At 50.8% G+C, this 26,774-nt stretch overlaps 3 protein-coding genes across 14 annotated transcripts; 2 read left to right on the top strand and 1 right to left on the bottom strand.

The window, feature by feature from the left end:
* Positions 1-42: 42 nt before the first annotated feature.
* Positions 43-4,018, top strand: MRPL55 (mitochondrial ribosomal protein L55). Of its 6 annotated transcripts, none has more exons than XM_010953720.3 (4): positions 43-186; positions 940-1,030; positions 3,165-3,369; positions 3,796-4,018. In XM_010953720.3, exons 2-4 carry the CDS (start codon positions 1,005-1,007, stop codon positions 3,946-3,948), a joined length of 384 nt encoding a protein of 127 aa, XP_010952022.1. In that variant the 5' UTR covers positions 43-186; positions 940-1,004; the 3' UTR covers positions 3,949-4,018. The 6 variants fall into 6 exon arrangements, with proteins under 6 accessions (XP_010952022.1, XP_010952030.1, XP_010952037.1 ...); XM_010953728.3 differs by having other exon boundaries at positions 48-186; positions 943-1,030; XM_010953735.3 differs by having other exon boundaries at positions 139-292; positions 943-1,030.
* A 1,851-nt stretch (positions 4,019-5,869) lies between these two features.
* C3H1orf35 (chromosome 3 C1orf35 homolog) lies at positions 5,870-8,597 on the top strand. 4 transcript variants are annotated; one of them, XM_045515639.2, is made up of 8 exons: positions 5,870-6,076; positions 6,166-6,316; positions 6,458-6,503; positions 6,599-6,678; positions 6,899-6,971; positions 7,162-7,247; positions 7,785-7,910; positions 7,973-8,597. In XM_045515639.2, the coding sequence occupies exons 1-8, from the start codon at positions 5,983-5,985 to the stop codon at positions 8,247-8,249; spliced, it is 933 nt and encodes a 310-aa protein (XP_045371595.2). In that variant the 5' UTR covers positions 5,870-5,982; the 3' UTR covers positions 8,250-8,597. The 4 variants fall into 4 exon arrangements, with proteins under 4 accessions (XP_045371595.2, XP_045371603.2, XP_010952012.2 ...); XM_010953710.3 differs by having other exon boundaries at positions 5,873-6,076; positions 8,023-8,194; XM_010953707.3 differs by having other exon boundaries at positions 5,873-6,076; positions 7,993-8,194.
* Positions 8,598-9,435: 838 nt separating this feature from the next.
* ARF1 (ARF GTPase 1) lies at positions 9,436-26,696 on the bottom strand. Of its 4 annotated transcripts, XM_074361095.1 has the most exons (6): positions 26,559-26,607; positions 13,581-13,676; positions 11,307-11,491; positions 11,116-11,226; positions 10,885-11,009; positions 9,436-10,726 (listed from the first exon to the last, which is right to left on the bottom strand). In XM_074361095.1, the coding sequence occupies exons 3-6, from the start codon at positions 11,452-11,454 to the stop codon at positions 10,565-10,567; spliced, it is 546 nt and encodes a 181-aa protein (XP_074217196.1). In that variant the 5' UTR covers positions 11,455-11,491; positions 13,581-13,676; positions 26,559-26,607; the 3' UTR covers positions 9,436-10,564. The 4 variants fall into 4 exon arrangements, with proteins under 4 accessions (XP_074217196.1, XP_074217194.1, XP_074217195.1 ...); XM_074361093.1 differs by lacking the exon at positions 13,581-13,676 and having other exon boundaries at positions 26,559-26,696; XM_074361094.1 differs by lacking the exon at positions 13,581-13,676 and having other exon boundaries at positions 26,513-26,643.
* Between the last annotated feature and the right edge of the window lie 78 nt (positions 26,697-26,774).

Below are 26,774 nucleotides of genomic sequence, written 5' to 3'. Positions count from 1 at the left end.
CTGCGTCTGCCAGAGGGCGTATAGGTCATCACCGCACGACGCTGCGCCGGTGGATGACGTCACGGCGCCGCCGTAGGAGGACCGAAAGTTTAGTTGGCCGTGACCGTGTGCGGGGCCCTGGCTAGTACCGCACCCACTTGGCCGGAAGCAGCTCGGCTGCTGGTCCTGGAGGCCGCTCCGAAGGCAGTAAGGGTGGCAAACTGGTGCCGGAAAGGAGCTGCGTCGCGCGGGCGTGGAGGGCTTCCCCCCAAGGGAGGGTCCGGGCCCAGCGGCAAACCGCAGGCCCCCGAGGGTGAGAGGATGGGCAGGCATCAGCTTTCGAGGTATATAGCATTTCGATTTCCTGCCGAGTCACCTGCTAAGGCGGAGGAAGGCCCTCAGATGCCCTGCCCTGACAGGGGACAGCAAGGCAAATTTGCCGGTCGCGGCCGGGAGGGCTGTTTAATGACCGGGATCTCAAGTATTTGGTATTTGAAACAACTGGTTTGTCACCGCGGAAAACAGCACAGACGCTTTCCTGGGAGTCAGGGGTTAGTAAGCAAGCACCAGCTCCCCTTTCGTAATCCTAATTTCGCTGGATTTTGTGAGAGTGAAATGACCTTGGAAAACAAAGTATGAGCCAGGCTTCACTTTTTACATTGTACTCCATCTTCAGAGTGGTTTTCCTGACTCTGCAACCCACGAGAATGGGCCCGGGTCCTGCTTCAGACTTACTGAGTCAGAGTCTTCGGGAGTAGGACAGGGGCATCTGCGGGTCAGAAATAGTCCACAGGTGATGCTAATGCCAAATCAGGGCTGAAGCCCTGATAGGTTATTGGGAGAGACTGGCACTGAACTGGTATGTCTCTTGGAGACAGCTTTGTTCTGTCTGGGATTTGGTGAGGTTCAATGAGGTGGAGAAGCCTGCCTTTTAAAAAGATCTTTTATTGCTTTGCCCAGCAGGTTCCACACTGGACCATTGACTGACTCTGGGCCTTCACGAGCTGCAGGGGTTCTCAGGAGGGATGGCGGTCATGGGCAGCTTGCTGGGGTAAGCGTGGACTTCCAGGCCTCTTGGGACTGCTGTAATGGGGCCACCCAGAGAATGCTCACTCAAGAGCCTTAGGCTGTGCTGCCTCAGGAGAGCCTCCAGAGGCAGTGTATCTGGAGAATACATACAAGTACATATGTGTGAGCACCTCAACAGTGTTGAGAGAAAAACAGAAGTGACTTGTGAGTACGTAGCACCAAACATGTGATGGTGGTCACTGTCCTATTCAGAGCCTGCAGCCCAGCTAGGCTCTGGGTCCTGGAGGATACCATGGCTTTCCTGCTCTTCCCACCAGAACTGCCTCCCCATCTACCTGTTCCTCCCACCCCTTGTGGGAGGAGAGAAAGGATGCAAGTCTTGAACTGTTTGTGCAGAATCTAGGGAGAGGGATGTGGCATCTGAAGCTGTAGGTTAGTATGAAGATGGGGAGGGGACTCTGTCTGCAATGTTCCGTGGAGGGGCCTCGTGCTGAGAAGGGTTCACGGTGGAATTGTAACTGCTGTTATTCTGGGAGAACATCCACTCTTTTCCCCTCTTCCAGAAGTCTCCTGAGTCACCAACATCGGGTTCTCTGGAGTGGCTGTGCCCTGGGCTGCCTCGTGCTGCTTAGGTGCAGGCCCTGCCCAACTGACTGCAGGTTCCTTTGGTGCTGGAGCTCATCCACCATCTCATTTCTCCAGTCATGCACTTCTAAAGGCAGGGACTGGTTTCATGTTGCCAAAATTTACTGAGCACTCAACCAGGGTCTGGGACTTCATAGCAAATAAGATGCAGTTCTTACTCCAGGCCATCAGACTAGTGAAGGAGATGGGCCCTCAGCCTGAGGTGTCAGCTGGGAAGTGCAGGGGGGTTGTGGGAACCACAGCCAAAGCAGGGGCTGCCGTACTGTGGCTGTGCATGGCATGTGTGCTGGTGCTGGCTGCTTTGTGGAGAGAGAAGTCCTGAAAGTTTGGTTGGAACTACTGAAGTGATGTGAATGTTGGGGTTTTTGAACTACTGCCCGCAGAGCAGGGAAACCTAATTGGAATTGTTATGGGGACCAGATGGGAGTCTGCTGGTGTGGTCTGGGTTGATGTGACTGCCGGTGCAGTGAGGGAGCTGGGAAAAGGCACGTGGCAAGTATCAGGATGCCTGTCCACCACAAGTGTTCCAAAGAATGCTGGGAGAATGAGGCCACTTCTGGAGTACCTGACAATTCCAGGACATTCTGGCACTCATTTAGACATTCTTCCTCGAATCTGTGGGGAAACAGATGGACTGAGGCACAGCCTGTGGGGTCTAAATTCAAGTTTGCATGAAAGCCAGGCTGGAAGAGACTTTGGGGGTCATGGGGCAAGGCTGGGATAGGGAAATCGAGCAAATGAGACAAATGTTGGGTCATGTGGCTGGGTAGAGCAGGTCAGAACAGGGGCTGGCACTTTCCTATCACCTTGAGTCATGTGCTCTGCTGTGTGCATTCAGAAGCCAAGTGGACCAGGTGTCTGTCTGCTTGGGCTGCCCTAGCAGAACACCAAACCAGGCAGCTTATTTCTCACAGTTCTAAAGGCTGAAAGTCTGAGATTAGGTGCCAGCAGGGTTCTGGTGAAGTCTCTCTTCCTGGTTCACATATGGCTGCCTTTTCGTTGTGTCTTCATATGGAGGAGAGAGTTAGCTCTCTGGTCTCTTCCTCTTATAACGGCACCAGTCCTACTTTGGGCACCTCACTCTCATGACCTCATCTAACCCTAATCACCACCCAAAGGTCCCACCTCCTGACATCATCTCACTGGGGGTTAAGGCTTCATATGAGTGAGGCCGGGGTTTGTGGGGAGGGGAGAGGTGGACACAAATGTCCACAGCACCAGGTTTGCATTCGCCTGGAAGTCAGCTTTCCACTCAGTGCTGTAGTCCAGTACCATAGCTGTGGGGCCAAGCCTCACCAGAGAGACCTGCCAGGATCCTGGCTGCAGACTCTGTCCTCACCCATCTCAGAGCCTTGTGGGCTCACCTCTGCAGCCTCTTCCTGGATGTCGAGTGGAGCTGCTCTGACCCCATCCTGCCCTGATGTGGGTTGCTGTGGGCCCCCATAGGAGCTGGGCCACATGAATGCTCTGGTCCCAGCACCAGCCACTGACCAGAGCTTGTATGTCTGCAGCCTGCTGTGGCAGCGTGTGGTGACAGGGGCCACCCTTGAGAGCCGCCGCTGGCTCTGTGTGTCCTCCTGGCGGGCAGACTGCAACAGAGCCTCACTCACTCGTGTACACCGGCAGACCTACGCACGCCTCTACCCTGTGCTCCTGGTCAAGCAGGATGGCTCCACCATCCACATTCGCTACAGGGAGCCGAGACGGATGCTCACAGTAAGTTTCGTTCCAGCACTCCCTGGGGTGCAGGTCTCAGTGGACCTAGTCTGTAGAAACTGCACCTCCAGGGGCTTGTGGGTTCAGAACCTACTAAAACTGGTCAGGGGAGGGAGGGCAAGTCATGGACCAGAATTGTTTGAGGAGGAGAAGGAGGGTGACCTGGAGCTTACTCCACTCACCAAGGTAAGAAAGCAGCAATGAGGTATGTATTTTAAAAAGATCAAGTCTTGGGAAAACAAGCAGGAAAAGATTTTTTTCATTTTCCTTTTTTTTAAGGAATAAAAGCGTTGAAGGGAGAGAAAACCCAACAGAACACATAAAACCTAAACTGTGTGGTAGAGAACAACAAGGAGAAGTGGCGACCCAGGAGAACGTCCTGGTCCCCTCTGCCTGAGCCGTGTACACACACCTTCCTCTCTGCAGATGCCTGTGGACCTGGACTCTCTGTCTCCAGAGGAGAGGCGTGCACGGTTCCGGAAACGAGAGGCCCAGCTCAGAGAGGAGAAGGAGGAGGAGCCAGAGCTCAGTGACGACTTTGATGTGGAGCAGTACAAGAAGTTTTGGACCAAAAAGTGATGGTGCCTGGTAGCTGCTCTGGCCTGTGGAGGGAGAAGAATCGTGTGTCTTTAAATCATGTGCTTATGAAGTCGTCTCTACCTTGTCTTCCCTTTTCATGTGCCCCAGCCCAAAGGGTTTCTCTGCAGCTGAGCTGACTAAAGGGCTTAGAATTTGGTCAAGTTGTAGTTTTAGGATGAGGCCCAAAGGGCATGTGAGTTGTCAACATTATCAAGGTTACGGGTGTGTCTCCTGCTGCAGGGAAGCCTTGCCACTGCTGAGCCTGTCCCTCTGGGTCCTGGAGCCTCCTTGATCTTAGTGTTGTCTTCAGCCTCAGGGACACTAGGAACTCTCCTGGGGGAGCACAGTGGCCACCAAGAGCAGGGGGAGGAATAGGGTGTCTAGGATCCAAGGATATCTGCACCCAGCCTGCAGCTGGTCTGCCCTGCCCCTTCCTAGGGCTCCCTCAGCCCTACCTGGTTCAGCAGGCCAAGAGCAGTGGCCAGCCTCCTTTGTTAACTCCACTAGGTTCTGTAGTGCATTCAAGTTACAATCTGCCAGGCCTTTTGGTCAACTGCTGCCTTTCTGCTCCAGGGGTTGGTTTCAGGACAATTCCCAACCTTTTTTAGTGCATTCAAGTTACAATCTGTTAGGCCTTTTTGGTCGACTGCTGCCTTTCTGCTCCAGGGGTTGGTTTCAGGACAATTCCCAACCTTTTTTAAGTGCAGCTGACCTGGCCCAGGCCTGGGGCTGCATCTTGTTAGATCCTGGGGTTCCATCAAAGGACCCTGGCTGTCATGCTCTCTCTCATAAACCTGAGTCATAGAGCACTGCCATATAATTGATACGGAGAAGGTGCCTGGGCATCACCTGGGGGGCAGGAGCCAGCAGCCTGTGGGAGAGGAACCCTGCATCTGTTCTCGGGGAAGGATGCTGGGCTGAGCACTCACCTTTGGACTCCTCTTTAGCAGGGCCCCCTCCCCGTCCCCTTCTGGTCTGCTCACCACACCAGCACTGTGCAGGTACACAGGGACGTCCACCACGCCTGGGCCTGTGCACTCTAGGCCCTACCAGCCTCCTTGCGTGCTCAAGCGCGCCCCCTAGCGGTGGCAAGTGAGGGTGCCCCAGAAAGCATGTTCAGAAGAGAGCCAGGTGAAGGGCCTCTGTTCATTTCCCTCCTTGGCAGTCCATCAGGTGAACTCACTGAGCAACCTGCAGGAGGGCAGTATCCGGTACAAAGGGCATACAAGTGACATACATGACACCTTTTGTAAATCCCTCAGAAAACACTTGTTCACCCTAAGGTTTCAATTCATTGGGGGTTGGCCAATGGCTGCACCCTGCCCACTAGAAGTGTTACCACCGAGTCTAGTCGTCCGCCGTAGTGATAAACGGAACACACTTGCCCAGTAAGCAGCTCCCTTTACTTTGTATACTGAACCATCAGCTGACAGCAGCAGAGGAGCTCTGCCAACCCGAGATGACCGAGGCGTTCTCTGCTCTGCCTGGGGAACATGTGCGATGAGGTGTGCTTGCATGCTCCTTTAGGAACTGGACACAGCCGGTATCCCCTAGGGTGGCAGCTGAACGGTACAAACGCGTCTTGACCTTGAATGCTCTCTCCAGGGCAGTCCGCTACCGGATAGAAAGAAACCTGGAGCAGCTATAGTCGGAATCCTTAGGCCAGGTTTGCAGACACCGTTTCCCCAGTGCCCTCCCCTCTTCCAGCACAGCCCCAGGAACGCGGCACACACTGGGAAAGGTGACTTTGAGGCATCACCCACACAATGTGACTTATAATAACGGCTGTCGTGCCAGTGGGGCGCTTGAGTCCAGCCGCCTCACCCTTGCCTGTGCCACTGCGTGTACCCGGCTAGCGTGCAGGCGCTCAAGGCCGGAACCGGGTAGGGCGCAAGCGCGCGAGGAACAGTGCGCAGGCGCGCGGGGAGGGGGGTGGCGCGGGCGTGACGTCACTGCTCGCGACGCGGGAGTAGGAGCGGGGACCGGTGGGGCCTGGGTACCGGGAATCCCGGGGATAGAGGGCAGCCCGGTACCATGTTCGGCTCCAGCCGGGGCGGCGTGCGCGGCGGGCAGGACCAGTTCAGCTGGGAGGATGTGAAGACTGACAAACAGAGGGAGAACTACCTGGGTGAGCGGGGCACGAGGACTGGGGGCTCGCGGGCTACGGTGCGCCAGCCCGTGGGCCGTGCCGAGAACTCAGCGCTCCGTTCCCCGCAGGAAACTCGCTCATGGCCCCGGTGGGCCGCTGGCAGAAAGGCCGTGACCTCACCTGGTACGCCAAGGGCCGGGCGCACGGAGCGGGGCTGAGCCGGGAGCAGGAGCTGGCGGCAGTGAGGCAGGCGGAGCAGGAGGCGCTCATGGCAGCGCTGTGAGTGCGCCTCGGGGTTTGGGGGATGGGGGGCGCGCCTCTGGGTGGGGGCGCGACGGGGAGGTCGGGGACCGGGGGTGGTGGGGGCGGGGGCCGAGGCGAGGCCCGCCGCTCCCTGAAGCTCGCGCGCGGCCCCCGCAGAGGCTACAAGAACGTAAGGAAGCAGCCCACGGGCCTGAGCAAGGAGGTGAGATGGATCCACCTGGAGGGCGGGAGCGGGTTGGGGCGGGGGCTGACCTCGCACTGCGGCGAGCGCTTGCACTCCCTCCTCACCCCCCACAGGACTTTGTCGAGGTCTGTAAGCGGGAAGGAGGTGACCCTGAGAAGGGAGTAGACCGGCTCCTGGGCCTGGGGAGCTCCAGGTGCGGGGCCGGGGCCTGTCTTCCGGGGCTTCAGAAATCACGAGGGTGCAGTTCCTTGGGTCTTCGCACCGTCAGCCGCCCAGGTGGTAACCGGCACGAATTTTCAACCGGGCGCACCACCTCTAGGGAGGCGAGAGTTGCGGGGAGTTGGGGTGGGGGGGCAGTCCTCGCCACAGGGGTGGGCTCTCACTGTAGGGTGGTTTCACCCGCATCCCCGCAGTGGCTCTGCAGGGCGAGTGGCGCTGTCCCGGGAAGACAAAGAGGCCGCTAAACTGGGGCTTTCGGTGTTCACGGTAATCCCCCCAAACATTCTGGGATCCCATGGTGGGGGTGGAGGCAATCTGAGTGCCTCTTCCTGTTGAGGGCCACGGGGCAGGCCGTCTCCCGTTGGGGGAACCTTCCCAGCTTTCTGACTGGTTCTTCCCTGTTGGCATGGGCATGCCGGGGTATCCCGCACGCCCCCAGAGTGGCCTTTCTCTCCAGCACCACCGCGTGGAGAGCAGTCGGCCAGGGGTGGCTTCCCTAGCTTCTGCCAAGAGGAAGCCTCGTTCAGAGGAGGTGGAGCCCAGGTAAGGGCTGGCTAAGGGCCCCTCACTCCACCCTGGGGGCACAGAACTCAGTTCTCTCTGCATGTTGGCTACTTCCCTCAGTGAGTGAGGTTCCCAGCTTCAGCTCCCTTTTTCTTCTGGGGAGCTTCTCATGGTCGTGAGCCCTGGGGCGGTCCTACAAGTGCCCGCTGACCCTCAGCTGGGTCAGGGGCCCTGGAGGATGTTCAGATATGGGCCACTTGCACGGGGGTGTCTAGGGCTCACATGAGGGGCCCACCACTTTGCCCCAAAGGTGCCAGGGGCATCCTAGTGGGAGGGCTGGAAGGGGCCATGAGATTGTCAGACAGGTATTGCCCTGTAGACCTTTCTGCTACAGTTGGGTGTGTCTGTGCTGCCCACCATGGTAGTCACTGGCCACACATGGTACTGAGTAGTTTCCCTTAGTGACTTGAAGTTGAAATGGCTACATGTGGTCAGTAGCTACTGCTGTGGCGCCACTTGTGCTAGGCCCTCAAAGCCCCAGTGGCTATCAGCACTGTGTATCTACCCCCCTTGCAGCCCTGAAAGCCACAAGAAAAGCAGGAAAGAGAAGAAAAAGAAGAAGAGGCACAAGAAAGAGAAGAAGAAGAAAGAAAAGGAGCATGGGAGGGGACCAGATTCCTCACTGCCTTCTGCTTCCACTCAGTAGGTGCAGCTGCCTAGGGGTGGAGGGAGGAGTGCGAGGCAGGCAGAGGACCTCAAAGCAGGTGTCCCCTGGTCTCCCTAGGCATGACTCTGACTCCTCGCCTTGCTGCAGGAGGAAGCGCCGGCACGACAGCGACTGAAGCCAAGGGATCTGGAGGGCTGGCCTGTGGGGGTCATCCCAGGCCCCCAGAGGGGGTTAGCTGTGGCCAAGTACGGCTACTTCCTCTTTTCTTTGTATTGACTCACTCTTTGTACTTAAATAAACTTATTTTAAGTGGAAAGCATCTCATACTAAAGGGAAAGTTGCTGTCACATGTCACAATAGAAAGTGATGTATGAAAATGTGGTCAATCTCTTGGGTCCCAGCAAGATCACCTGCAACCCCACTGGGAGGGGGCACTGTCCTTTTGGTGGTCAGCATCCTGGGGTCCCATGTGGCCCTGGCCCCTGCATCAACTTCAGGTGTACCAAGAACCCTAGGTCATGTGTGGCCTGCAGGGAGGGCAGTGGGACCAAAAGGTGCTCAGCTTCAAGTGGATGAGTATACTAAGAGGGGTGGCCTGCACTGGCCTGGGCACTTAGATCATTGGGAGGTGGACTTAAAACTTATGGCTGGAGCCACCCATCTCTCCCCAGGCCACCAAGTGATCTAACCGCTGTCCCATACCTACCCCTTTTGCATGCTGTAAAGGCACTGGCTCCTTCCACTTGGCTGGAAGGCGAAGATAGAACCATCCACAGAAAAAAATGAAAACTTAACCATTTTACAACCACACTGGAATAAAGACAAAACCCAGGCTGGATTCACTATTAATGAGTTTTCTTGTTTTGCCTCTGATACTGAAAGAATTGAGAACTGAAGGCAATTCTGTCTTCAGAGCACCGGCACTGGTTTTCAACCTGTTAGAGGAGATTGTTATCTAGGGCGGAGCAGTCTACCTCCTAGGGGCAGGACACCTGGACCTTGGCCTGCTAGTTGCCACCCAGTAGGGGGGTGTGGGGAGAGGGGTGCCAAGAAGGGCTCCAGGTCAGAGGGACAACCTCCCCCCAAAGTGGGAGGGGGTCCACAGCACAGGGACAATAAAGCACCCAGCGAGGTTGATCACTGGCAGTGACATGGAGCTTGGCCAAGGGGTATCACAAAGGGTGGATGTTAGGAAGGGGCGGAGGGCCCTCCTCCACACAGCACCCCTGGCCCTGGCCTCTCGGGCATACCCCATGTGGTAACCCTGCTGAACCTCTCACGACCTGGCATTGCCAAGACTGGGCCCAGGGGGCTGAACTGCCAACAAGGAGACCAGTGAGGAAGGGGGTCACCGCAAGGGTGCTAGCACATACCCACTCTTTCCCATGGGAAAAGTGAAGATCTGATGCTGCTGGCCCAGGGAAGGAGTGGGCAGAGGGAGGGAATGAGGCATCAGGTCAGGGGTCGGCTGCCCTAAGTCACAAGTAAGTGGCTTGTCCCTGCCCACCTCCCAGGAGGCAGGCTGTCAGTCAGGGGCACCCAAACATGGGAGAGCCATGAAATAGTTAAGAGATTTTATTCTAATAGCTGTAATTACAGTGCTTGTTTGTCGAAATGAAAACTGAAAACAAGTATACAAAACAGTTGATTACTAATCGTGTATTGAAAGCAGTAAGAGGTTCCACGACACCAAATAAACCAGTTCTGAGGTTTTCCCCAAGATAAAGTTTAACAGCTCCAGCTTCTTCAGTGTTTATCAAAATACAAAAGAAAAAAGTAGAGGTTCTCATTTTCGATGGCAAATCTGACCCTTGCAGGCTGAGGGGGTGAAAGCACATGTAGACAGGGGCTCTGAGGGGCTGGGGCTCTAGGGTGACCGCCTGCGCTCCTGCTGGTGAGACCCCAGAGGGCCCGGGGCAGGCCAGCGAGAGCGTTCTGACCCAAGTGCCCGTGCTGACCCAAGAGAAGGCCGGGGTCTCTCCAGGGGGTCTGAGAGCGGGGGCTGCAGCCTCCAGCCCATCTCCTGGGCCGCTGTGTAAGCACAAACACAAGCACAAACGCTATGGGGTGTCGGGTGACCCGAGACAGAGCGAATCACGGGAACCCTATTGTGACCATGCAGAATGGATCATGGCTGGTTCTGCCCCGTTTCATGTTCCCAACGGGGAAAAGACCACTGGTGGACTGGGCTCAGGCCATTACTGCAGAACCTACACTAGGCACATTTCTCCCTTCTGTGTGTTCAAGTGTTCTCCTTATCTTGTATTTGTAACTATTTTAAAAAATGCACTGAGTTTGGGTTAAAAACCAACCACCAAAATGGATCTCAACACAGATCTAAAGCCCAGAGGAGGAGCATCGGGCTCATCTGAAACAGCGACTCCTGGATGACCCGTGTGCCTAAAATCCCTTCTCAGTACTAAACAGTGGGTTGATTTTCTTTACAATAAAAAAAGCTGAGTAATATTGCATAGGAGTACCAGAAACTGCCTCATTGGAAACAAAAACTATTTACATTAAATAAAAACCCAGTTGCAGGCTGCGTCTGCACATTTACAGCATGGTGAAGCACACTGTGACCAACCATGGAGACAGCTTCTGGCACTCACACCACAGGGGCACGTTTGCCACATGAGAGTAAAGCGAGGGTAGAAGGAGGGAGTGAGAGGGGAGGAGAGAGGAGCACAGCTCACTTCTGGTTCCGGAGCTGATTGGACAGCCAGTCCAGTCCCTCATAGAGCCCGTCCCCGCTGGTGGCACAGGTGGCCTGAATGTACCAGTTCCTGTGGCGCAGAGAGTGTAGGCCCAGCTTGTCCGTGATCTCGGCTGCATTCATGGCATTGGGGAGGTCCTGGTGGGGGGAAAGCACAGTGGCCATGCGTCAAGGGGACCGCACGAACCCTCGGTCCACCCAAACTGTGACCCCTGTCCTCAGACCCCCAGCCCCAAGAGGCCAGCTGCTTGACATGAGCTCACCGCCAGCACACAGGGTGGCTCAGTCACGTGTACCTGTTTGTTAGCAAACACGAGCAGAACTGCGTCCCTGAGCTCATCTTCTGCCAGCATCCTCATGAGCTCCTCGCGGGCCTCGTTCACACGCTCTCTGTCATTGCTGTCAACCACAAAGATGAGACCTGCAAGGGAACGGCAGTCAGCAGTGCAGGCACTGAGAACATCCCTGACTTCCCCCACGGGCCACGGACCCCCTCCTGAAGGGTGTGATGAGTGGCCCCCACTCACCTTGTGTGTTCTGGAAGTAGTGGCGCCACAGAGGCCGGATCTTGTCCTGGCCACCCACGTCCCACACGGTGAAGCTGATGTTCTTGTACTCCACAGTCTCCACGTTGAAGCCTGGAAGAGCAAGGCCCAGGGTGAGCCCCTCCACAGAGCACCTGCTGCCCCCTCAGCCTCCCAAGACCCAGTCTCCTCACCTATTGTGGGAATGGTGGTCACAATTTCACCCAGCTTCAGCTTGTACAGGATGGTGGTCTTTCCCGCAGCATCCAGGCCCACCATAAGAATGCGCATTTCTTTCTTGCCAAAAAGGCCCTTGAAGAGGTTCGCAAAGATATTCCCCATGCTGTAGACTGGTGGGAGCAACAATGGCCAGAGAAACCTGCAGAGACAAGGAGTCCCAGGTCTCTCTCTGTGTTGCCCAGGGCCAGCAGAACAGGAGCAACTCGGAGACCACCCACAGACAGAGACACACATCCTGCTCTCTCCTGAAAACTTCACAAGGCATAAGCTGACAAAATTCCTGCTCCCAAGCAAAAGAAAAAGAATCCTCCCTACCTGTCTCTTGAGCCCTCAAATCACCCTTAAAAGGAAGAATATGGGAATCTTAGGAACAGGGCTAATCAGAATTTGAAGCAGCCACTGCCGCTGTCTCAGAAAGTGACACCCAAGGCCACAGGGCGACTTACCTCTAAGTCCTTCAACCTGCCACTGTGGGGCACAATATCCAACACGTGTGAGGAGGTGTGGCTTTCAAATGAATGCTAGATCCTCCACAATCTAAAGTAGAACTTTTCATGGGACCAGAAATAACCACTCCAAGACTCCACCATGTCTCCCAACTGCCCCACGTTTCTGTGAAACACAGTCTAATGTTAAGACAACCAGTGCATGAGCAGCTGGGAGAGCCCATGGCAGAAACCAAAAGCCAACCTTTACTAACATGCTGAGCGCTTAGCTCCCTGCAGGCAGGACCTCGGGAATGGGAAAACCTGGGCCCTAGGCCAGCACACCACGGCCTTCAGTCCAAGAATGAGGCCACAGCAGTGGCCCTGGGGAGCCTGTCAGGGGGGTACTTTCCTGTGAGCTGTGGTCAACACTGTGCCAGAGAGGAGGAGGTCCACGTGGTGCAGCAACATAATTGCATGAGAATGTGCATGCTTTGCCTGAGCTCCCCCCCAGGCTCCCCTCCCTCAGGAGAGCAGTAACACTGGGGCACCATGGAGCTGGCTGGGACTAAGTTTAGAGCCTGGCTCCAGACACCCAGATCTGCAGGAAGGGACAACTGACTATAGCTGTGGGGGAGTGGGGTTCATGGAAGAGAGGATCTCCTATTCTAAATGCTCCCAAATGACCAAAACTGCTCAGGCCTGGCTTCTCCATGCTTAGTACTTTGATTCTTCAACTTTTTTTTATTTCCAAAAAGGCCTTAGGGACAAACAGTCACTTTCTCAAATGCTGATTGCTTAGGAACCTGGACTTTTAGCACCTTGAGGTGAAGCCAAGCTGTGGAGGGCTGGGCAACCTTCAACTGGAAAAAACTTTGTTGACAGAAAACCAACTGAACCAAAAACAGCTTGTTCCAAGCAGGCGGGGAGCTGCTCATACCCAACCACTGGGAGGGTGTTGGTGGAAGGGGCCTTGCCCTGCACACCATGAGCTCCCCAGTCTTTAGACTTTGGACGGACACTGCTGGGGTCAGGGGCCAGTTCCATGGAGGACACAGATATGCACCCACCACAGGCATGCCCCACTGCACCCTGCATGGGGGGTGTGCCCCAGATCCCCACCACACCACGTCACCTCTGATGACAGGCTCTGGTGAAGTCGACAGGTCTCCACTGTAAGTTACTTTCTGCCTTAGTCATCAGAGAGCACTGGGTGACTACGCGCATCCAACCTCTACCCTCTGGCTTCAGCACTCCAACATCTCCCAGCGGAATTACTGCCATGAGGATTGTCAAATGGTGATTTTCTACTTAGTCATTCCTTCCAGTTCTTAGTTAGCATTCTACTGTAAGGAACCACCATTCCGTTCTCCGTGTATTGATAGGGTGTAAACTCGTGTATTCCCAGGTTACTCAGTGGGTCAGAACCAGCCACCCTATTGTGAATTAGATGCTCCAATAGTCCTAGGTGTGACCAGTGGACCCCTTTCCACAGGCTTCAGTGCACTTTTGACACTTTTAAATTATTTTTGGTTTTGAATACTATTTGTAAAATTAAAACTTAAAAAGATCTTTATTATGACATTTCCTTTTCTGCAGACAGCCAATTTTCCCAAATATAAAGGCTAAATTATGGAAGACAGAATGAAATGAACATATATATTCATCTCAGTTTACTCCTAAAATCACTAACAATAAATAAATAAAAGCGATGACTGACTTAAAAGGACAAAGAGAAAAGCTGGGGGGGTGGGGGTGGGAGAAGATAATTTTGGTGGGGTCTGACCATGACCAAGTGCTCACCCTCAGCCCTGCAGGAGTCAAGGGGCCTTTTTGGAGCAACAGAACCAAGGGCTCTCACTGCAATCCAGGCAGAGGAGGGCGTGGGCTTGCACTGTACTGGAAACAGAGGGATAGAGCAAAGTCAACAGGGAGGCACGCATGAGACTCGGAGGCCTCAAAGCAAGGACCTATGGATTCTTTAATTAAAAAAAAAAAAACAACAAACAAAAAAACCCACCAACAACAAACCATAGATTCTTGAATCTGGAGGCCCCAAAACAGCCATGCCCCTATCTCCTTTTAAAAAGCCCCCAATGGGAGCGAATGAAACAAACAAGTCATTTGGAGGGAAGCAAAACAGAAGACAGACTATTAAAAAAGAAAAACAATAAAAAACAAACAAAACTCCCAACCCACACATGGTTTTGGCATCAACATGGTGGAGACCTGGTGTCCACAAAACAAAGAACAGGGCATTAGGACACAGACATGGCAGACCTCACAGCCAAAGTGAAAAAACAAACAAACACACACGCACATAATTTAAAAAAAGGGAAAACTAGGAGCAATTTAAAGGACCAACAGCTACCTTGGGTATGGCGATGACTTTTGAGATACAACACCAAAGACACAGCCCCATGAAAGAAAGAATTGATAAGCTGCACTTCATTAAAATGATAAACTTCTGGTTTATCGTTTGCGAAAGACAAAGCCAGATTGGGAGAAAATATCTGCAAGAGATACATCTGATAAAGGACTGTCATCCAAGATATACAAGGACCACTTAGAACTCAACAGTAAGAAAACAAATTTAAATTAAATTTAAAAATTAAGAAATGGGCCAAAGACCTTAATGAAAACCTCACCAAACGAGATTTACAGAAGACAAATAAGCAATGAAAAGATGCCCATCATGTCCGCAGGGAAATGCAAATTAAATCAGCTACCACAGCACACCTATTAGAAGGAATGACCAAAGGCCAAAATCCAGAACACCTGCTGGCAGGATGTGGTGCAATAGGAACTCTTCTTCACTGCTGGTGGGAATGCAAAATGGTGCGGCCATCTGGAAGGCAGTTTGGAGGTTTCTTACAAAACATACTCTTACCAGTAGTTTTCAGTAACCATGCTCCTTGGTATTTTACCCAAAGGAACTGAAAAGTAACATGCACACAGACACCTGCACACTGATGTTTAGAGAAGTTTTATCTATAACTGCCACAATTTGGAAGGAACCACAATGTCCTTCAGCAGGTGAACGGATAAACAAACTGGGGTACATCTAAACAACAGAATATCCTTCAGTGCTAAAAAGTAATGAGCTATCAGGCCATAAAAAGACACAGAGGCACCTAAATGTGCATTACTAAGTGAAAGAAGCCAATCTGAGAATACTACATACTGTATGATTCCAATTATGTGACATTCTGGAAAAGGCAAAAAATGGTGGGGACGGTAGAAAAAATCCTTTCAGTGGCTGTGAGGGGTTAGGAGAAAGGGAAGGATGAATAGGTAGAGCATAGATTTTTAGGGCAGTGAAACTATTCTATATGACACTGCAATGGTAGATACATGTCATTATCCATTTGTCCAAACCTACAAAATGCACAACACCAAGAACCGCAAGGTAAACTATGGGCCCTAGGTGATGGTGTGTCAATGTAGGTTCATCAATTGTGACAAATGCTCCATGCTAGTGGGGGATATGAACAGTGAGGAAGGCGCTGTATGTATAGGAAATCTCTGTGCCTTTCCCTGCATTAGGTGGTTAACCTAAAACTGCTCCCCCAAAAGAGAGACATAAACAGTGCTTTCAACCTGTTATTCTGCACCAGCCAAAGTATGGATTCAGAGAAAGGGCAGAACAAAGAGAAGGTCAGAAGTGCAAGGCCTCACACGCGCCTTCTTGTGGCTGCTGCCACTGGCCAGGGGAGCCCCCCCAAAGTGACGGAAGGAGACACAGAGGCAGGCAGGCCTGAACAGCAGCCAGCACAGGTGGAGCAGGAGGAGGGCCACAGGAAAAGAGGAACATGTTACCTATGTGGTTTAAACATGGCGTTTGGCAATTCCAGGGGAAATGGAAAAAGCTAATGACGTACGCAGAAAAAAAACACGGATGAAAATGAAAAAAAGAAGTCATTTTAAGGTTTCCTGAGGAAAAACATAAGCCAGTCACTACTGGACTCAGCAGCGAGCAATATTTATTCAATCATAACACTCTGCCTGTTGCTGCTGGGTATCAAGAAGCCGAGGCCAGAACTTGGGGTGTCAAGGCCAACCCTCATCCTCCAAAGCTGACACACTGTGAAACAGTATCAGCATGCTCATTTAGAACAGAGAGGCATGAAAGGGACTGTCCCTGGGAGGCAGGATGAAGACTGCTGTTTATGCTTGTTTTAGGCATTAAAGTACAATGTTCATACAAACTGACACAAAAACCTTGGCACTAAGGTATGTAAAGGTTATCTGCATTCTCCTCAACCCCCACATGGGACTAATGTAACAGTCTAGGTAAACTGGGCACAGCAGCTGGCCCACAATCTGTATGTCAGCCTCAGAATGCAACTGGGCACAGCTGTGACCCTGAGCAGTCTGCCAACCTCCTCCTCCTGTCATGCCCTTGTCAGTTCCCCCAGAGCCCAGAGTGTCTGCATTGGCCCAGCAGTCTGCTGAGTCCTGATTACCAATGTGGTCCTGGCCCTCCACACACGGTTTTTCAACTTACCTAGGTCCTGGATGCCCAAAGGGGAAGTGGGCCACATATCTGGTGGCCAAACCTGGATGGGGATGAGCACAACTTCTAGGGTTTAAGATGCTACCACACATAGCACTTGGTCTCTCCCACTCTACAAGCATCTATCCCACCCTGCATCTGGTCCAGGGACCCTGGCAGCTTCTGACCTAACACAGTATCTGGATCAGTAGAAAAGTTCAACAGTGACCACTGGAGTTGCTCTGGGGCCTCTCGGCACAGGTTCTAACTTGCAGGACACCCAGCCTAGGCCTGTTTCACCCTTTCCTCCACCAGGATCCCTCACGCTCAGGTCAAAACCTGTTTTTCAGGTTCATCATAATGATGGTATTTGTGAGCAGTGAAAACCCTGACTTTCTCAGAAGAGCCCTTCCTCGTGCCCGCCTGAGTGTGCACCTTTGCGCCTGCCCACCAGAAGATGCAATTGTAACAGCAGCATATCTTTCCCCCTGAAGACAGAAAGCTCTAAGCAGTGGCAGCCCCTTAAGAACAAGTTTTTTCCCTTTTCTGGTTAGGACCAAAAACAATGATAGGGTGGCATTTTCACATTACAGCAAAGAATGGGACACAACTAGCTGGTTACTTTCTTGAATGCAAGGATCTCCTAGGCCTAGGCCAACCACAGGCTTCCCTGGCAAAGCCGGTGAAGAGCTGTGAGTTTACACCCATTCCACTCCAATAAATGAATCTAGAGTAACTGGTTTAGCCACTGAAGAGGAATACATGTATCCATGACCTCTACCTGTGCCCGCTGCATCTCCTAACAAGCCTCAGAGGTTTCAGGATAAGCAAGGGACAGCCCTCCCCTACATTCAGAGCTGTGCAGCTTGCCTATGTGGAAGGAAAGTTGTTCATGTTTTCTGAAACTGTTAGAGTTGGTTTACTTAACAAAATCTTTTAAACAACGATATCAAGATGACCCAAACTGCTGGGAGTCACTAGGAAGAAGAAACCACCAACCTAGAGCGAGGCTTGGAAAATGTGCCCCAGGGAAGCAAAACAACCAAGGGCTTGGATTCCACTCTGTGCTTCAGACACGATGGGAGGCTACGGTCCCTCAGTAAATGAAGGGTCACATGGATAAATCCCCCACTCAAATGAACAGCTAGGTGACATCAGAACTGTTTTTTTCTTTTTGCCGTTTTTAAAGTCAAGACTTTTTTGTCCATTAACTTGAGACTCCAGCACATCATCTAAATGAAGTCTTAAGCCATTACTCTGCCTATTAATCCAACACTTCATTTCTGTAGCTCTGACATTTTCCTGCAATTGAGTTGAGCACTACATTTTGTCACTATTTTATAAAATTCAGTGTTAGGAGGAAACTGTACACATCAATACTAGTGATAGGCGGATACACCTCGCAGGCCTAACACAACTGTGATGAAGGTAAGAATCAACAACATGCTCAGAAGGAAGAATATGCAGCCTAAGACACTCAATGGATGTAATTAAGTTGACTGAACTTTCTTTTTCTTCTCTTCAGTTTTATTCAGATGTAACAGACACACACATGGCATTATTTTCAAGTGTACAACATAATGATTTGATATGTGTATATATAAATATTGAAATGATCACCACAAAAAAACCTAGTTAACACCTATCACCTAACAGAGTCACAAACCTTTTTTCCTTGTGATGAGAACTTTTAAGGATTACTGTTAGCAACCTTCCAATATACAACACAGAATGGTGAACTACCAGGACTTTACATTCCAGGACTTATTTACCTTATGACTGGCCACCTTCACCCATTTCACCAACCCCAACTCTAAACTTTCAATACAAAGAAAAAAAATAAACAAAAGAACATGCAAAAACATTCCAGAACTGTGTAATTCTGGTCTACATCTAGAAGTGAGTTTCAGTGAGACTGTTTTTTGCGTTTCAGAATAAAACTTCCAGAATGTTTTGCAGGAATCAATTAAGCACCAGACCCGGCCTTTAAGCAGCAGTCCCATACACACAGCCCTGAAGGAGGATGTCTGCCAGAAACCCAGAGGCCTCTATGCTAATCCTGGAGGGCTGGTCTTCAACCCAACAGCATTGCTCTGCAACTGGCCTCCCAAAGCTGAAGGAAGGGGCGTTTCTTGTTAGGTCTGATTCTTAGGAAGAGCAACCAGTGAAATGTAATTTAGATCACTCTTTGCCAGCTTAAGATTCAAGGTGAAATCCTTAAAATGACAACAAAAAATGAGTTTTATTTATGAATCTAGCTCTTGGTCTACACTAACATGAACACCCAAGAGCCACTGCCCATTGTCTAATGGAATGAGCACACCAACCACAAGGCAAACATGGAAACAGCATAACTGTAATCAATGCTACTTACCACTACAAAAACAAAAGCATTTAACTGATGAACATGTTTATTTGTTTTGTAACTGTCCCTTATTCAGTCTTAAAGTTTTATTTACTTTTTTTTTTAACATAACTGTCTTCAAAGCACATCACCAAACACGTATCATTCAGAAATCTACAGATGGGAGCAAATATCCAGATAGACTAGCCCACATGAAAACAATAACCATGGTCGGTTGTAGGACCTCTGAACGCAAGTATCCCATGGCCTCCAATAGGAAGGAAACAAGGAGCTGATGATATACACAAGTTGAGACCTCACTCAGATGCTGTGTCAGGAGCATCGCTCACTGCTCTGCACATTTGTCCTGGTGGCAGAGGCTGGCTGCTCCCTGATTTGCTCCTTGATTTTCTTCTCCCTGATCTGTCCCTGGGCAAGAGGACTTCCTTCCAGAATAAACCTACATTCCTGGCCCCCTAAAGCTATGCAGGACCATCTGAGTATGCTAGCCCATGGGATGGGGAGACAGTGATGGAACGGCTTCCAGGTGCTACAGATCTTGTGGTGGGCACCTGGGCCCCCACTGTGGAGCAGCCAGCAGTCTGGACCCTAATGAGTACTTCTCTGGCAGTAGGGACACAGATACCCTCTGTCTGACTACAAATACAATTTAGTCTGAAGAAGCTGTTGCTGGAAAAAAATCAAAACACCAAAAACACAAATTTGCATCAACCTCACAACATACAATGTACAATAAGTTCAACTGAAAATGGAAGAAACTAAAGTAATTTATGACTAAAATGCAAAGCAGAATTGAAACCACAGGCAACTTGAAACCACGCAGACATCTTGAAAAGTGTCCTACCAACCACGGGGTCCTTACTAATTCTGCAAGTTAGTGGCCCTTTGGAAGTCAATTAGATTTGTACTTCAATCCAACCCAGTTGCAACCAGAGGATCACCGGTTTGGAACTTCTCAGCAAGTCGCTCGGCCCCATGTTCTGACCTCCACTGTGCTCCCAGTCCCCTCTCCACGCTGATTCTCCGTGCTGGGCCCTCCAAGCCCTTCACTCAATCTCTGAAGGCCACCCTCCACAAGGAAGGGTCCTCTCCTCTCTTTACTGTTCTCAGCGCACCCCTGACACATCATGGGGCTGACAGTCATCACATTCGCCTAAGGAGTAGCTGTGTAATGAGAACAGCTCTGGGCACACAAACACTCAACAACACTCTGTGAATCCAACCAACAGATGGTGAAACAGAAATGGAATGGTAACAGTGCTCACCCTTCCACCTCACCTCAATGACCAGTTCTTAGAGGCCTCTGGGTCCAGCAATGTCAAGGCTGATCCAGTTACAATGCAGCCCTCTCAATGCAGCCAGAAGCTTCAGCATGCAGACACACACACATTCACACCCCTCGGGCTGCTGAAGCCTCAGTCTCTGTGATCCCGACAGAAACGGCAGGCACGCCTGTCAAACAGCACAGGCCTGTGTTTCAGTTCTGGTAGGGACAACAAGGACGAGAAGGCGATCCAGGGTTCTGATTTCTGCTGTGAAGTAAATCACATTAATTTGTTTCTGTAAAAATACCTCACGTCTTCAACTATGTGATCACCACGCAGAAGCCCCTGCAGTTTCTGTGCTGGGGCCTTTTCCAAGAGGTCACTCGCACCCACGGTGCAGGTACAGAGCGCTCTCTGGGAACCAGGGTGGGGCTCTGGAGGACCAGCGTTGCTGAGTCCCTCTCCACACCCTTGAAGAAAAAGGGAACTGTGACCAACCACGAGGTTGTCAGAGTGCCCAGTTCTTCTTCCTCAAAATTCTCAGAGTGGCAGGCAGCCTCCTGAGGCTTTCTCAGCACCGGGAACTTTCTGAGTGGTTAAACCAATCTGCAAAACTTGATTTTTGTTTTCAGGGAACTTTCATTTTAAAAATAAAATTTAAAAAATTTGACTTTTTCTGAGAGATGGGCTTCTGGAGAACACAAAAAGGAAAGTGCAGCAGTGGCCGAGAGCCTCTGTTAGATCCCCCTACCTTTAAAGCAAGCCCCCTGCCAGACCTGCCCCTCCTGTGACCCTCGTTAGGAGCACCTAGAGGTGCACCAGCTTGGAGCACTCGGGACTCCCTCTGCCTGACTCTCCAAGAAGCTGGCCTTGCCTGGCAGGCCCAGGGCCTTGTGGGAACTTCCCATGTTTGGCCCAAACAGCCACAGCAACCTCTCAATAGGCCTCTTCCTACCTCTGGTCACATTTCAAATCCAGGGCAGCCCTGGAGTAACAGAAACGTCATTTACACAACTGCTCATGCCATCCTCTGCTTAAAACCTCCCAGTGGTCACTGTCGCCCCCTCAGGTAACCAGCAGTCCCACCACACTGTCTCACACTTTCACTCCCTAGCTCTGCACCTCTCCAGCCATTCACCCCCAGGGGAACACAGCCTCCTATATGGGACCCCAGCTGGACCCTCCTCTCACCTCCAGACTTCTACTGCTCCTCAACATACGGATGTCCCTTGGGAATCCAATACTCAATATAAAGGACTCACCCTTCCCTACTCTAACCCTGAGCAACTTCCTTCCAGTTCTTCAGACCCAAACCCCGGAGACACCCACAATCCCTCTCTGTCCCTCTCCTCTCCAAAACTATCTGCTTCACTGGCAAGTCCCATTATCTCGCCCTTTGAAAGGTGCTTCCCCACCACTATCCCCCTCTGCCTGATCCCAGCCACCTCACCTCCCCTCTGTAGCTTCCACCCCACAAGGTATTATTGCCAGCAAGAGGGGCGTGTAAGGAAAAGTCAGATGAAGTCAGTGTCCTTAAAAAGATCAGAACTGGCACGCCATGGCATTTCACAGCACCACCTCTACCATCCAGAAAGGAAGCTAGCAAGCAATACAACCAACATACACACCAGACTGCACAAAACCCCCTGTTGCCCCAACTAAAATGTAATAGGGAAATGAAAGACGGTGACATATAACAAAATGTGGGCTTCAGTACTAGTCACGATCACACTGTAAGTTCAAGGGAGGCAGTCAGACTACCACCTAATGAAGACTGCCACAAATGCACACTACTAGAGCATGTACTGGCATCTCACGACACTCAGGGCCTGTTATGTCCATGAGGCAGTTTTTTTGGTTTGTTTGTTCTTTTTCCTGGAAACAGAGAACAACTCTTGGTAAGATTCTGCAGAAAAACAAAATAATCACCCTTGATTTACACAATAGATTCACTCCTGGAAGATTCAGAATATCTACTAAAACCATGAAAAAAAAAGGTGACTCTGTACATAAGCATAATTAGGTTTAAGATATAAACAGATTTTTTACCTACACGAAAGTCATGCAGACAAAATGTATTTTTGCTGCTAAATGTACTAAATACCAGCATTGCCTCCCCTCTTTGACAGAGCCTCAAATCCTCCCACAAATTCCCAAAATACCTTTTCTCTGGGGCAACCCCTCCGAAGACCACTGGCACACACCGGCACACTTCTTTCCCCTCCTCTGCTCCTGGCAGGTCTCCAAAACCATGATATGCACTCCCACCTCAGGGCTTCTGCCTTTACTGTTCCCCAACCTGGGAGAAGCTTCCTATTTCCCCCAAAGACTCACAAGGCCCCCAATCGTTCACACCTCTGCCCAGATGGCACCCTCTCCCCCATCCTCCTGATAGGTCTCACTAGCCACACTCAGTGCCCATTCGTGTTTCTATATCTTGCTGGCCTGCCTTTCCATCCCACTTACTGCCATGGCCCTGCATCTCCACCCAGCCTCATACTCTGCCAGTAGCATCTCCTCTACCCAGAACTCATCCACCTTCCTCCATCCATCTCCCTATCTTCCTCTGCTGGCCACCCTTCTGGGGACCCAAGGAATTCACCATCAGGGAGAGAAAAGAATCATAAAAGAACATTTATCAAGGCCCTTAGGGATCAAAAAGTAAAAAGATTAATCATACACATCTACAAATATGCTTTCCCTAAAAATAAGTCTGTCAGGAAAAAAACCTATAAATCAACAACGAATTTCATACTGATTTAAAAGTAAACACGAATGTGGTGAAATCTAAACATTCCTTTGACATTCTAGTGAGGAGGAAATCAGGGCTGTAGAGATACAGTTAAGTACTCAGGACAAACATGTGCATCTCAGCCATGTCCAATACACCAGGAGGGGTGTGTACACAACCTGCTTCCTAAACCTGCCCTCAGGTCCCGGTAACTACTAAGAATACATTTTCAGTGATCTCCCCAGGAATTTGCATCATCTCATATCACTTTGATAGAAGAGAAATGCTAAAAGCTGTAATTATTTTAAGCAAAGTTACATCACCAAAACTGACAAATGATATATAGTATTTTAAATACAAATTAATGGATTCAATCAGTTAATTAGGAACTGCATGCTCATCTATAGATGACAGGAAACGTCACAGGAAAATGCACTGTTAAAACAGCAGTTTTTAAAGACACTTTTTAATCTGAATCTGTAATCAAAATGCTGACACAGCTAGCTTTGCCTTCACTCCTACTCTTCACAAATGAGTCTAGACAGAATCTTGAAATTGTTTTCTTGTCCATTGCTTCTAAGTCAAAACTGACAGGATACTCAAAAACTTCATGCTAAAAGTTTTCAGGATCTCAGAAACCTAGAACCAGTAAGCTTCCTGTTTAGCTCCCACACTGGCACTGCAGAAATAATTTGATGTACAATACAAATAGAAAGATGTTAGCTATTTTCCATATGACTTGCCCTTTGGGAAACAAACTCTTCTAGCTTGCTAGTGTTCCTTTGAGGAGCAAAACTTACTAAATCCTAATTAAATATTAATTTGTTTCTAAAATATACTATACATTTCTAACGTCTGACAATTCATATATCATAACTGGGGTTTCCATTAATTTATGCTGCATACAAATAGTCACCCCTGTGGTCTCAGGTGTATAAATGTTTGCCTCCTGAACAGTCACCCCCACTGCTATGTGTATAAAATCTGCCTGCCTTGTATGGTTTTTTCTTTCTCTTGAGTCAGTAAGAAGCCCCACTCTTCCTTTTCTATTTGTTGATGACATACTGCCAAGCTCTTGCTTCCAATGTATTCAAAAACCAGGAAACACGGCTTTGTTAGGAATATGGAGGTTAGTCCCTTCAAAAGGTAGCTTCATCATTCCTCCCCACTCATGTAAGGAAGCTGGGGTGGTAGGACTGAGTAAGGGCCTAAAAGACTCTCCTAGGAGTAAGGAGCTTTGATGTTTTTGTGTTAAATTTTGCCACATTTTAATTCTGATCCATCTAAGAATGTTGAACTACCTTCCAGAATAGTGATACCATTGGATAGCTGTAACAGATGTGGCACAACTATATTTTAAAGAATTTATAACAATCACGAGAGGATAAGAACCTAAGGATAAAGCACCACCCATCTCACACTTACACTCTGAAATCATCCCCCTCAACACACACTCCCCCCACCAAGCTGTCCTTTACTTGCCTTTACTTAGAAGGGTTACATATAACCCACTATTAGGTCAGAAACATTTCCAAACACCACTTCACATGGTGCCGGGAAGATATCTCTAACACCATCCACACCAATGAGGAGAAAACAGATGACAAGAGGTAAGTTCTTGTCTAATTTTAAGATCCCAACTAAACAGAATTTTTCATGTTTCTTTCCCAACCAACTCTGACAGATGTGCATTTTATTTCATTATCCTAATTCTACAAAGGTTGGAAGGTCAAAGGGGAGAACATCTATGGGACAATATGCACAGAGATGGTCCTAAGTGGTACAGCAAGCCCAGGCCATCCAGGGTCTGAACATTAGGTCAGTAAGTGACCACAACCCCCAGGAAGGCTACAGAAATGCCTGGTCTGTCTGACCTGTGATCAAGAACAGATTTAAATTGATATATGAAGGCGATATTCAATTTGAAGAATACAAAGAAAACGGATTCAACTCTCTCAAAAATAATACATTCAGGAACTTGCACAAGTTTTCCCCCTTCGTTAGGTTTATTCCTATGGCCTTTTGACTCTGAGGATCACCTCAGTGGCTGATGGTCTGCACCAAACTTTACTAAAGTAAACAGAAAAATAGACATACCTTCCTGTAGTTTCAAGCCTGTCTGGTCTTTGACAGAGGTGGCTTAACAGGTCTGAGTGTCCTCTTCACATTGCGCAAGAGGCAAAGCAAATAGCTAGACCACATGATTTAAAAACCAGAACTGTGAGGAGCGCAGAACCAGCTTTTGCTTTCTACTAACTTTCTTACAATGATGAGTGGATAGCATGTGAGTCAGCTACTACCCAAACCAACTATTTTAAATCTTTTTGAAGTAGCAATTTTGAATACTGCCCTCACAAGAAATAGCAGATTTCTAACGTCCAAGTGATACGGATTTATTTTCAGCAGGACATTCCTGTTGAACAGGGACACTACGTTCTACCCATTAAGCAGAGAAAACCTTTACGGGAAGGAGACAGCACACTCTAACGAAGTGGCTAGATTTGTGATGAACGCATATACACTCAATTCCTCTTAATTTTGGACCCAACTAGCAACACCATGTATTCAAAGTTCTTAGTTTGGGCCACTCCTGATGGTTGATGAAAACTCTAACGACAACACACACAGCATGCACCGTGGCATTTCAAACTCCTTCAGACACACGCAGGCTGCCAGAAACACAGGATCAACCATGCAAACAGCTGGCAGAAAAAAATGCTGACCACTAGTTCTGAAACAAGAACTAGAGCTGACCACTCCACCACCAGTAGTGGCATCAACTACACAGCCAACAATGACTTCCGGGACTACTCCCAAAGCGTCCGAATTCCCTCTGTCTCCTGTCAATGACTTCTTGTGCAATTTTGCTCCATTCATTTAAAATAGCAACTTGGTGTTTTGAGGAACTCAAAAATGCTCAGTTAATTAACAAATATTTTAAGTACTTTGTAACTCATTGCCAAGTCTTACTACAAAGCTACCATTTTACCTCCCATAACCACTTGGATCGGGCAACAAGGCAAGCTTTAGGGCACTCTGCTTGGGAGGCTGCCTCAGCCCCAGATAGGTCGTTCCACAGCTAGGTTAACGATTTACCAGCTCGGAAGAGTGTTCTTATCCACGCCAAAGGCATCCAGGAAACAATCCCGGGGTTGCAGCAAGCTTGGATAAAGGGGCCCTACAAAGCCGACGTCGCGTCCCGCGGGTAGTGGGAGCTTCCTGGGACCACAGGCGCTCCCACTCAGACCCCAGGACCACAGCTCCCACCCAGGAACCCGGGCCCCGCCCCGCCTCGCAAGCTCCGTTCTCGGAGCAAACAGGAATTGGGCTCAAACCCTGGGCATCGTGTGACCTTGGCCGTGTTCCGGGCCGCGGGCCTCAGTTTCCTAGTCCTCGCGACCCCGAGGCAGGAGGCCTCGCAGGCGGAGCAGGAAGCTGGGCTTCCTGGAGAGCCCGCGATGCGGCCCGGACTTCCGGGCGCCTGTCCCAGAGGTTCTAGGGGTACTGGCGGCGCGACTGACCCCCGCCCTGGCCTCGACTCGGCCCCTGACCCGGCTCGGCCCCGACTCAACCCCCGTCCCAGCCTCGACCCCTGGCCCAGCCCTCCGCACCACCCCGCCTCGCCTCGGTCCCCAGCCCGGCCTCAATCTCCGACCGGGTCCAGTCTCACCTCAACCCCGGGCCTCTATTCGACCCTAGTCCCCTCCCGGCCTAGATTACCAGCCTCGACTCCGCCTCACCTAGGCCTCCCGCCTCGACCCGCAGTCACCCGCCTCGACCCCCCGGCCCGGCCTCATCTCGGCTCTCGCCAGGCCCAGCCTCACCTTGGCCCCCGTCTCTGCCCTCTCCGCCCCAGCAGAACCTCACGCCGGGCCTCACCTCGGCCCCCGCCCCCGCCTCCGCCTCGGCCCCGGCCCAGCCTCACCCTCGGCGGCCGCGGCGATGCTGCTGCTCGGAGGCAGGCGTTGGTTTCGCTCCCACAAGATGGCGGCTCTGACGGCGGCCACGTCAGTGCCTGCTGCCGCGGGGGACGCTGGGGAACAAGGCGGTCCCACTCGTGGTCCCGCCCACTCCCCATTGCGGCGCGCACGCGCAGACTCCGGACGGGAGGTGGGGATGGACCACCGGCAAGCGCGGGGCT

Source organism: Camelus bactrianus, chromosome 3 (genome assembly GCF_048773025.1).
Source record: "Camelus bactrianus isolate YW-2024 breed Bactrian camel chromosome 3, ASM4877302v1, whole genome shotgun sequence".
Lineage (NCBI taxonomy): Eukaryota > Metazoa > Chordata > Mammalia > Artiodactyla > Camelidae > Camelus > Camelus bactrianus.
The sequence above is the reverse complement of the archived record's forward strand: the minus strand, read 5'-3'. Positions and strand labels throughout refer to the sequence as shown.

Coding starts and splice junctions, on each gene's coding strand:
- C3H1orf35 (XM_045515639.2), top strand. CDS start 5,983: ATGTTCGGCTCCAGCCGGGGCGGCGTGCGCGGCGGGCAGGACCAGTTC. Junction 6,077..6,165: donor ACAGAGGGAGAACTACCTGG/GTGAGCGGGGCA, acceptor CGTTCCCCGCAG/GAAACTCGCTCATGGCCCCG. Junction 6,317..6,457: donor GAGGCGCTCATGGCAGCGCT/GTGAGTGCGCCT, acceptor CGGCCCCCGCAG/AGGCTACAAGAACGTAAGGA.
- MRPL55 (XM_010953720.3), top strand. CDS start 1,005: ATGGCGGTCATGGGCAGCTTGCTGGG. Junction 1,031..3,164: donor GTCATGGGCAGCTTGCTGGG/GTAAGCGTGGAC, acceptor GTATGTCTGCAG/CCTGCTGTGGCAGCGTGTGG. Junction 3,370..3,795: donor AGCCGAGACGGATGCTCACA/GTAAGTTTCGTT, acceptor TCCTCTCTGCAG/ATGCCTGTGGACCTGGACTC.
- ARF1 (XM_074361093.1), bottom strand. CDS start 11,454: ATGGGGAATATCTTTGCGAACCTCTTCAAGGGCCTTTTTGGCAAGAAA. Junction 11,010..11,115: donor CTACTTCCAGAACACACAAG/GTGAGTGGGGGC, acceptor GTTCCCTTGCAG/GTCTCATCTTTGTGGTTGAC. Junction 10,727..10,884: donor TCGTGTTTGCTAACAAACAG/GTACACGTGACT, acceptor TCCCCCCACCAG/GACCTCCCCAATGCCATGAA.